Genomic DNA, 11,952 nt, shown 5'->3' on the forward strand with positions numbered 1-11,952 from the left:
TATAATTAACCATATTCTTCTATTCCTCTCTTTCAAACTCTATCCTTCCTTAATTCCTTTAACTTCTTTCCATACAATTGTTATGATATCTCCCAATAATCTCTTGATATAATCCTTAATTGATTCAATGCCAATTTCTAACAGTTAAGTAATTGATAAATAATTATTATTTAATTAATCGTTATTAATAAATAAATAAATAGATAATAATAAATAATTCTTAAATATACTCCTTCTTTCCTACAATCCAATTACAATTATCAACCTTAAATATATTTCTGTATGTATATTACCATATTATATAAATATTATGAAAAGAGAACTCATATTTATGTTCAATTGTTATATTTTTGACTTAACGTCCCAATACTCTCCAATATTATCTGTCTTACAATTAAATAAAAATATGTTAGTATGCAGAGCTAAATATATATATATCAATATAAAAGTATAAAAGTAAACATAAGTTAATATACATTACTGTAGGTTATAAGTATTTCAGTAAATATGTATAAATATATAATTATAAATTCTTCAGTGGGTATATAGATATATTAATATATAAGTCTTATTACTTTTGCTTATTACTTTTTAATCTTTTCTTCAATTATTTTTTTTACTGACACCAAAGATTCTTAACTGTTTCTTATAGACAAGTATTATATGTCCATGTCTGACTTCATAATATCTTCTGTTGTACTCCTTTTTTTCCTCTCTAAGTCCTGCGTCAGGGATTTTTTTTTCACCCCTTCCTCCAAGATGTCTTCTCTGTTCAAAATTGCAGAGTCACCTCCGTTGTCTGTAGTACAGATTCTAATCTGTTACCTCCAATATGTCCAACATAACCAACATTTTTTCTTTTTTTCCCCAAGAAACAATCTCAAAAGTTAAAGGTTTCTTTCTAATACCAGTAATATAGCGATCAAGCCCCAATCCACTCGTTTGCTCCGCTCACATGGTAACTTTTTTTCCTTTTTGACAGCTCTCAATCTCTGCCACCTTGCCACTCAAGTTCCCTCTTGGAGTCTCACTTTGCCACTTCTGTCTCGAGTCATTTTATAATCCCTGAGAGTTTTTCCTTTCTGTCACATATTCTTCTCTCTCTGGTTCTTCAAGCTATTTTCCATTGTTCTCTCCCTGTACAAATCTTCGGGCCGTCACACCTCTGGATATACCATTCTCAAGCAGATTTCTTCCGTGTATATCCAGAGGGCTCCTCTTGCCAAATGGAAGCTTGCACTGCTCCCCATTCGAACTCCGAAGAAATCCCTCCACCTCACCGATCTCTCCAAGATCCAACCTGCTGAAAAACCTCAAAACCACAGAAAATTGGGTACAAACAAGCAGAGCCCTGCTCATTTGCCCCGCTACAGTGTGACATCACTGCCAGAAGTCTTTTCTCATAATTTTTTATTTGCTGGCTCCTAATCCTTGGTATAGCAAAATTCTTTCTAAATAAGGTACCATAGAATTAAGGGCAAATAAAGGGCACTCTGAGCTAGAACAGAATATTTACTACTTCTGACCCTGATGCTATGCTGCTGTTGATGCAGTTTAGGATTGTTGACTCATTTTCCAAAATGACAACCATATATTTTGTCCACCATTTGACACTATGCTATTTTCATATTCCTTCCCTTCCTCCTTTTTCATAAGAAACATTTATAAGGTGTTTCATTGTCATGAAAAGTTTGGAAAAACACTCATGTATAACAACTGCATCTTGTTAGACTATCTAACGGATTATCAATTTTTTAAATACTGCTGCAACTGTAAAACCAATATCAAAATCAGTATCTGTCAACCCTGCCCTAGCTGACTCTCTAGGAAAGAAAGATGCTTGATTCCATCAGAAAGTTACAAGGCTCTTTTACTAGAGACAACTGGATGCAGCAAAAGCAAGGCCAGATCTGAAGAAAACTCATGTAAACTGCTACATTGTTCCAAATCCTTAGCCTTCCCCCCTTTGACCAGTTCGTCAGTGCCCATAGGATAGTAGCTGGATGGTTTTGAGAACAGGGCACTTTGAGAAGCAGCTAACATTCCATTCCCAGATCTGTATGCCCCAAAGTCCTTGAAGTAGACCGGATGAAACTGGTTCACACCTCTTCTTCCTGTTTGTGCTAGGCTCCCCACTCCCTGCCCCTTTTACAACAAGTACTCTTAACCCCCCCCCCCACATCTCCCTCCCTCTCAGGATTGTGGTAGACTGCAGCACAAGCAATGGGGAGGTAGCCTGACATGCTCCCCCCTTTCACAGGGATTTCAACCTTCTCAAGAGAAAGTCAGATCAGACAGACTATTTTGGAATAAGATGGCCGTTTACAGTAGAATCCTAAATCTCACTTAAGTCAGCCAAATATCAGCATGGCAATTATGTCCACAATGAATAGGATGGGCTAGGAGCCATGGTGGCACAGTAGTTAGAATGCAGTACTGCAGGCTAATTCACTGCTCACTCTATCAGTTCGATTCTGACTGGCTCAAGATTGACAGCCTTCCAACCTTCTGAGGTGGATAAAATGAGGTCCCAGATTGTTAGGGGCAATATGCTGATTCTGTAAACTGCTTAGAGAGGGCTGTAAAGCACTACAAAGTGGTATATAAGTCTAAGTGCTATTGCTATTCCATTCTGCCAGCAATCTCAGCACCTTCTATGTTTTTCTTTATATATATTTAATCTTGAAGTGATTTAGAGATTAAAAATAAGACATCTGATATGGCTTGGGCCAATACCTGAAAGAAAAAAAATTCTTAAAGTGAGAAAACATTGATGCTCTCTCAACATGCTTAACTCCATAGAATAAAAGATTAATTTCCTTCAGTTTTCATTAGAAGTATTTTTCCATGTAGTTATAGAAATGGCTAGTTTCTATTATTATGAAAAAATTAAAAAGGTAGATCTTAATGCCTTATTTTACTGCACCAAAGGAGTCGGAAATCAATGCCTTCTTTTTTTCTTTTTCCCTTGCTTTCCCCCTATCTACTTCCCTTTTTCCTTTCCTAATTTATCTAATATTTTGTATTCTTTTTGTATGTTATATTATACATTAATAAAACTATGAAAAAAGTAGAAGTATTTTTCCGTATAATCTCCTAAGGTCTCCTAAGGTCTGACTCACTCTTCAGAAGGGAGAAATGTCAAGTGTGTGAAGTCAGTCACTAAAGGGATATTAGCAATAGGTACTATTCCTGCTAGCTGCCTTTATTTATTTATTTATTTAATTTGATTTTTATACCGCCCTTCTCCCGAAGGACTCCCGAAGGACTCTTTCCCAAGAGACAAATGAAATATGATGTAAAATGTTTTTCTTTGGGTAGTAGTGGTTTTGATTTGGATGTCTTAATGTTGAAAATGATGACCATGTGAAACAGGTTTCATATTAAAGTGGACATCTTACAAATTAAAAATACTTTGGGGGAGTTTTTTTAAATAGCTCTTTAAAATATTTTAAAATAATTCTAAAAATATATGTGAGACTCAAACATTTGATAAGAAGTAATGCTTTTAACTAATGGGAACATAGATACAGATAGTCCTCAACTTACAACTACAACTGAGCCCAAAATTTATGTTGCTAAGTGAAACATTTGTTAAGTGACTTTTGCTCCATTTTACAAGCTTTATTGCCACAGTTGTTAAGTGAATCATTGCAGTTATTAAATTAGTAATATGTTTATTAAGTGAATCTGGCTTCCTCACTGACTTTGCTTGTCAGAAGATCACAAAACACGATCATATGACCCTGGGACCCTGCAACTATTAGAAATACAAACCAGTTGCCAAGCATCCAAATTATGATTACGTGACCATGGGGAAAAAAGTGTGAAAAATGATCATAACTTCTTTTTTCAGTTCTGTTGTAACTTTGAACAGTCACTAAACAAACTGTTGTAAGTCAAGGACTCCCTATATTAGGTTAAATTTCAACAACCGGTTTCTGTTACAAAAAAAACTTTGTTGGGTAATTTTCCAGAAGTAAATAAGTAAGAAAAAAAAAACACAGAAGAAGAAATTATTTCTATAATTGGATGTCTTATGTTGACATAGAATGTATCCATTCATAATACTAACCCAGGCTTTATTTATTTATTTATTTATTTATTTATTTATTTATTTATTTATTTAATTTTGTTGTAACAATATACACAAGCATCACACAAAAAGATTATATAATATATAAACATATATATGGGGAGAAACAAGGAAGTATAAGCATATACATATATATAGGAAAAGAACAATAGGACAGGAACGGTAGGCACGTTTGGCTCTTATGCACGCCCCTTAAAGTCCTCTTAGGAATGGGGTCAGGTCAACAGTGGATAGATTTTGATTAAAGCTTTTGGGGTTATGAGAAGAGACCACAGAGTCAGGTAATACATTCCAAGCACAGATAATTCTGTTACAGAAATCATATTTTCTGCTATCCAAACTGGAGCGGTTGACATTAAGTTTAAATCTATTGGTAGCTCTTGTATTATTGCAGTTGAAACTGAAGTAGTCTTTAACAGGAAGGACATTACAATAGATGATTCTATGAGGTAAACCCAGGTCCTGTCGGAGGCGATGGAGTTCCAAATTTTCTAAACCCAGGTTTTCAAGTCTGGTGGGATAAGGTATTTTGTTGGTTATGGAGGAGTGGAGAACTCTTCACGTAAAATACCTCTGGACACGCTCAACTGTATTGATGTCAGAAATGTGGTATGGGTTCCAGACAGGCGAGCTGTAATCAAGAATTGGCCTAGCAAAAGTTTTATATGCTCTGGTCAGTAGTGTGGTGTTTTTGGAAAAGAAGCTACGTAAGATTAGGTTAACAACTCTTTTTGCTATGTAGTTGCAGTGGGCTTTGGCACTTAGATCATTAGATATGAAAACTCCAAGGTATTTGACAGGGTGGGGGTCATCTGTAAGATAATGTTCATCAAGCATGTACTTAGTGATTGGGTTCTTTTTTCCAATATGTAAGATTGAGCATTTGCTGGTTGAGATTTGTAGTTGCCAAATTTTAGACCAAGCGGTTAGATGATCAAGGTCTTTTTGAATGGTAGATGTATTGTCAGTGGTGTTAAACAGTTTGACATCGTCAGCAAAGAGAACACAGTTACTTGAGATATGGTCACAGAGATCATTTATGTATAGTATAAAGAGAGTTGGTCCAAGAACACTACCTTGAGGAACGCCACTCTTGACAGGAACAGGATTTGATAGAGCATTACCAATTTTAACCACTTGTTGTCTGTTAGACAGAAAAGCAGATATCCAATTGTGTAGGGGTCCTGAAATGCCATAGGATTTTAATTTTAGGAGTAGTTTATCATATACTACTGAGTCAAAATACAGATAGCCTGTTATTAAACACAGCTGCTTGCAATTACTGCAGGCTCGAGTCCCACCAGGCCCAAGGTTGACTCAGCCTTCCATCCTTTATAAGATAGGTAAAATGAGGACCCAGATTGTTGGGGGGGAGGCAATAAGTTGACTTTATATATAAATATACAAATAGGATGAGACTATTGCCTTATACAATGTAAGCTGCCCTGAGTCTTCGGAGAAGGGCGGGATATAAATGTAAATTAAAAAAAAAAGCTTTGCAGAAGTCTATGTAGATTGCATCAATTATTTTGCCTAGATCAAGATTTGTAGTCCATAGGTTTTTACAGTGGAGAAGTTGTAAGTTGCATGATAATTTTTTTCTGAAACCAAATTGTTTATTTATTTATTTTTGTTTACATTTATACCCCGCCCTTCTCCGAAGACTCAGGGCGGCTTACAATGTATAAGGCAATAGTCTCATTCTATTTGTATATTTTTTACAAAGTCAACTTATTGCCCCCAACAATCTGGGTCCTCATTTTACCTACCTTATAAAGGATGGAAGGCTGAGTCAACCTTGGGCCGGGCTCGAACCTGCAGTAATTGCAGGCTTTGTGTTCTAATAACAGGCTTCTCTATTGCCTGAGCTATCCCGGCCCTTTTATTAGAGAGTAGGTTGTGTATTTCTAAGTGGAAGGTAATGGATTGGTTGATGATAGATTCCATTACTTTGCAGGCGACGCAGCATAGGGAGATTGGTCTGTAATTTTCAACTAAGTTGGGGTCTCCTTTTTTGAAGACAGGGATGACCGTGGCTAGTGACCAAAGATTGGGAAGGGAACTGGTTGTGAAAGCTTTATCAAAGATTATACTCAGGGGTTCTGATAAATTAGTAGAAAGTTTTTTTAAGAAGTAAGCACATAGTCCATCAGGTCCTATGGATAGAGATGGTTTCAAGTTGCGAAGAGCTTTTCCAACATTATCTTCTGTGAAATCTATATGTGTTAAGTCATCATACTCATTGCTTGTACAATTTGGGAATGTTGGATATGTGTCATCACTGTTAACAAAAACTGAGCCAAAGAATGTGTTAAAGAGGTTTGCTTTAGTTGTTTCGTCATTGCATTCTTTGCCGTTAGAATCTTTCAGTGGTGGGATGGATCTTGAGTCTTTAAGTTTATTGTTCACAAAAGTATAAAAGGCACGATTGGAATTTGTGCGCAGAAGGTCCTCTTCTTGCTTGGTGTGGTAATTTGTGCATTCAGTTTTTATTTGGTTGCATATATTTCTGTAGTGGTTTTTGAAATTTGCTACATAGCCCTTTTTGTTTCTCCTCCAGAGGGATTTTTTTTTTAGATTGAAGCTGTTTTATTGATATGGGTAGTTTGCTTTTCCTGATCTTGGTGGCAGTTTGTGGTACATATAGTTTAATGACTCTATTGATTTCAAGTAGGAAAACTCTATAATGGTCTTCAGCAGTTATACAGGTTGGGAACAGATTTCGCCAGTCCAGAGATGAAAGATCGTTGTTTATAAGGTCATAGTTGGCTTTTTTGAAGTTGTAGTTAGGAATACTATTGATATGATAATTTATGTAAGGGCATATATTGAGACGAAAGTCAATCATGCAGTGGTCGCTGTTGGAAAAGGGTTCTTTTATTTGTAGTCCATAAATGGAATTTGTGTTGTTGCAGCTTAGACTTAATCAGTGGTGGTATTCAGCCAGTTCTATCCGGTTCGGGAGAACCAGTAGTGGCAGCTGTGGGAGGCTCCGCCCACCCACCCAGATGTCATCACATCCCATTTTTGGGATGTGCATGCACAGAGGTGTCATGTGCACAGAGGTGTCACGATTTATGTAAGGGCATATATTGAGACGAAAGTCAATCATGCAGTGGTCGCTGTTGGAAAAGGGTTCTTTTATTTGTAGTCCATAAATGGAATTTGTGTTGTTGCAACTTAGACTTAATCAGTGGTGGTATTCAGCCAGTTCTATCCGGTTCGGGAGAACCGGTAGTGGCAGCTGTGGGAGACTCCGCCCAGCCACCCAGATGTCATCACATCCCATTTTTGGGACGTGCATGCACAGAGGTGTCACGTGTGCTCACATTTGCAAACTGATAGCAAAGGTAAATGAATACCACCCCTGGACATAATGGTATGTTGCAGTGGACAGGTTCACATATCATGCTGACTCAAAAACAAGCAGACCATATTCTGGATGGATGGATGGATGGATGGATGGATGGATGGATGGATGGATGGAAGGAAAGTTCTTTTCTTTTCTTCCTTGTACTACCTTTTCATACAAATGGAAAAACAGATTACCTTGGAATATTGTCATTCTGGATAAAGAGACTTTTGTTATTTGTTCAGATGCAATGGAACAATCTAGAGAATGTGAACAATGAAAATTTGTACTGTTCATGCTTGCCGAATGTGCTGTTTCCTTGAGAACAAGAATCTGAGCTGCTAAACATAGCTGCCAAAACAAGTGACGAACCAGCCTGCTTCATTGGATGCTATCTCAACTCTGCTTGTTGCTGCTACTGTAAGGGTGTAGGTGGAACTGTCAGTGGTAAAGACTATATAGAATTATCCTCTATTCAGCTGCTAATTAGATTTCTGATGGAAGGGATCTAGTCTTTCCGCCTTGACTTTCTTCCTCCGTCATGGCTGTAATTCAATTTCCCTCCCCTAATCCACCCCCTCACCTTTCTGACTAACGTCGTTGCAGCTAAGCAAGATCAAAATCTACTTATATTCATTTGGAAAGGAATACAGAGGGATTTTATCAACAGAACTCATCCAGGTCTTGAACAATTTCTTGATAAATGGAAAACTACAAGAAGACTTTCTGAGATGAAGCCACAATTGTCCTGGCAACTCTCTTGCAAATGGCAAGTACTGGGCTTATTTTTATTATTCAACTGGGTGTTGATTACAGGACAGATCCGCTATTCTATTGTGGAGGAATCGAAGCTGGGGACCATGGTGGGAGAGGTGGCACATGACCTGGGCTTAACACTGGCAGATCTTTCAAGTCGTAGACTTTGGCTAGGCTCTGAGGAAAGTAAGAGGTACTTTGCAATTAACTTGGACAGTAGTGCTCTGATAGTGAATGAAAAGATAGATCGAGAGACTCTCTGTGGAGCAAGCTCACTGTGCATCCTGCCTGTGCAAGTAGTAATTGAAAATCCTTTGGAACTCTTTCACCTGGAGGTAGAGATTCTGGATTTGAATGACAATTCACCCAATTTCATCACTCCCTGGCTTGTATTGAGGGTAGCAGAATCTGCTGCTACAGGATCACGGTTCCCACTTGAGAGTGCACATGATGCAGATGTTGGGACCAATGCAGTCAGTGCCTATCAGCTCAGTCCCAATCTTCATTTCATACTTGATATAAAGAATGTGAAGGATGGCAAACTTTTACCTGAACTGGTGCTAGACCAGCCTTTGGATAGAGAAAAGCAATCAGAACATCAGCTGATGTTGACTGCCTATGATGGAGGGGACCCTGTCCTGTCAGGAACAAGTCGGCTCACCATTGTGGTCCTTGACAATAATGATAATGAGCCGACATTTGATCTACCTGTGTACAAGATACATTTCTTGGAAAACATTCCCGTAGGCTCTTTAATTTTTAAACTCAATGCAACTGATCCTGATGCAGGTTCTAATGGGGAAATACAGTATTCGTTTGGAATCCATACATCAGATTCCATCCAGACATTGTTTGGTTTAGATCCCCATACAGGTGAGATCTGTATTCAAGGTGTTGTGGATTTTGAAGAATCCCAATTTTATGAACTTCACATAAGAGCCAGAGATAAGGGCATACCACAGATGGAAGGCCACTGTGTTATCCAAATAGAAGTTGAAGATGAAAATGATCATTTCCCAGATATTCTGCTTACCTCCTTGGTAAATCCACTGCCAGAAAATATACCTTTAGAAACAGTGGTGGGGCTTTTCAGTGTGCGAGATCAAGATTCGGGTGTCAATGGAAAAGTAAGCTTGCAAATACCAACGAACCTACCCTTTAAAATTAAATCCTTTGAAAATCATTTTTCCTTAATTACACATGAAAAGCTGGATAGAGAAACAGTCTCTCAATATACTATAAAGCTCACTGCCCAAGACTCAGGAATTCCACCTTTAACTAGAGATTTGACTGTCTTGTTGAACATTTCAGATGTCAATGATAATACACCATTCTTCTCTCAGCATCTCTACAACTCCTTCTTGAAAGAAAACAATCCACCTGGCTCTCTGTTGTGCACTGTATCTGCCTCCGATCCTGATGAGGGTGATAATTCCCAGCTCACTTACTCAGTGGCTGGAAATCAGGTCCAAGATGCCCTCATTTCTTCCTTTATTTATATCAACCCAGATAATGGGGATATATTTGCTCAGCATTCTTTTGATTATGAAATGTTTCAAGTGTTGCAAATCCTTGTTACTGTGCAGGATGCTGGGACACCGATATTAAACTCCAGTGTTACTGTTCATCTCTTCATATTGGATCAGAATGATAATGCTCCTGTTGTTTTGTATCCAGTGACTGGCCAGCAATTGTCAGCACTCCAGAGAATCCCTCTGTTGGCACCAGTAGGTTATGTCATCACAAAAGTCACAGCAGTGGATGTAGATTCTGGTCTTAATGCCTGGCTGTCCTACTCCTTACTCCCCCAATCTACAAATGCCTCCCTGTTTCGAGTGGCGCCATACACTGGGGAAATATGGACTGTTCGAAGCTTCCAAGAAACAGATCTTCTTCCACAGAAAATCCTTGTCCTTGTTAAGGATCATGGAAAACCACCTTTGTCCACTACTGTTACAATCTTGGTCTCACTAGAGGAAAAAGCATCCGAGGAAAGTTCACAGTCTCGTGAGTTCATAAATCATCCCAAAGAAAAATCTGTTCTGACTCTGTATCTGATTATAGCTCTGGTGGTGGTTAGCATTGTCTCTCTCATTACTTTAATTGTCTTGTCTGCAAAATGCTTTTGGAAAAGAAAAGGCAAAGATTCTCCTTACACCATAAACAATGCTCCTATCAGGGATCTTTTCAAATACTCCAGTCCTAAACTGCAACTCAACTCCAATGGTACCCTGGAATACATGGAGGTGACACTGAGGCCTGCAGACTCCCATAGCCAGCCCCATAAATCCAAGCATTCTTCAGGATCAGACAGAAGTGATTTCACCTTCATGAGGCCTGTGTATTCTCAGCCAAGTACCCTAACAAGGAAAGTTGATTCTTTTTTGTCCCATATTAATACGCTGAACCATCCAAAGCAGGTGAGGTGACCTTTTGTGTTTTGTCCTGATCCCATCCCAAACATAACTGGTATTTCCAGTAACTGAAATTTGACCAAGAGCTAACCCAAAGGTACTTTTTCAAAAGGCTACTGGACTTTGTTTTTCCTTTAAGATGTTTTGCTTCTCATCCAAGAAGCTTCTTCAGTTCTGACCGAACAGTCAGAACTGAAGAACTGAAGAAGCTTCTTGGATGAAAAGCAAAACATCTTATAGGGGGGAAAAAGGCCAGTTGCCTTTTGAAAAAGCACCTTTGGGACAACCATGACCTGGATGACTGAGAGTCTCTATAGACATTTAGACCAAAAGCTAAATTCTTATGGGTCTGTAGCTTCATAAATGGATAGATTGAGCATGGGCTAATTCACACCTTATTATCAAAATGGGACAGGAACTCTGATCGTGTTTTCTAAAATAGATACTTTGGAGATGAGGCAAATTTTGTGGATTGATCCCAATGACATTATATGTGCTGGAAGTACCTATGATAGGAACAAGGAACTGGGGAGCAGTGGCTTGATTTGAGCAAGAATGAGAAGAAAATTCAAATGTTAATAATTGTATATATCATTTTCCAAATGCTGTCAAAATCAGATTTTATTTCATTTTTAACATATTTACAATTGCAAAGCTCCACCACCTGCCAAGTGGTTTGTTATTAGAAAAATAGAATATGTATTTTCTGAAAAAAAATACATCTTATCCTAAAAGTATCATTAATTCAGCATTCTACAAATAATTAGCTGGGTGAGTTAGGATGGGGGAAGGAGGGAGCCATTGCTAGCCTTAATTAATTGTCATTTCTGATAGAAAATGAGAAATTTGCTGTTTTGCTGCGCATATAATATAGGAGGAACCAGCTGTGTTGTTAGAATAAATTTTGCATGCTGTTAATACTTCTGGTGGTCAGATAAGCTAGAACAAAGCCAAAATGGGGCAAGATGTTGGGCTATGTTTTCCACAGCCTGTCTTTTTGCTTGATGTCTCTAGGTTTTAAAAAAAAACTCAGGTTACCGCGGTCCTTTTTCACACAGTAGCTGCTTTCAGACATGGATTGGTGCTTGTGTTGCTGTCCTGGGAAAGGCTCTGCTGATTGGATAAATAGAAAAGTAGTCTCAGCGAATGAACAGGCGGTTAACGCTGAAGACCTGCCGTGCGTACCACTCCCTCCATAGCAGTGACAATCTCTCTCAAACCAAAACAATGAATGAGGGAGGTAAATACTGACTATAGACCCTCTTTCTTTCATATAATGCATATTTTGTTGGGATAAGTGGTGAGTTTCTCAGGGTTTTAAAGCTGTACTGTGT

The 11,952-nt window shown here is 38.2% G+C and overlaps 2 protein-coding genes across 2 annotated transcripts in view; both read left to right on the forward strand.

Annotated features, from left to right (window-relative positions):
* LOC131194996 (cadherin-23-like) overlaps positions 1–11,952 on the forward strand; it is a 240,846-nt gene that overhangs the window by 195,216 nt on the left and 33,678 nt on the right. The window lies entirely within an intron of this gene.
* On the forward strand, positions 5,913–11,852 carry PCDHGC5 (protocadherin gamma subfamily C, 5). Its single transcript, XM_058174600.1, has one exon. The coding sequence runs from the start codon at positions 8,180–8,182 to the stop codon at positions 10,631–10,633; it is 2,454 nt and encodes an 817-aa protein (XP_058030583.1). The 5' UTR covers positions 5,913–8,179; the 3' UTR covers positions 10,634–11,852.

Source organism: Ahaetulla prasina, chromosome 3 (genome assembly GCF_028640845.1).
Source record: "Ahaetulla prasina isolate Xishuangbanna chromosome 3, ASM2864084v1, whole genome shotgun sequence".
NCBI lineage: Eukaryota > Metazoa > Chordata > Lepidosauria > Squamata > Colubridae > Ahaetulla > Ahaetulla prasina.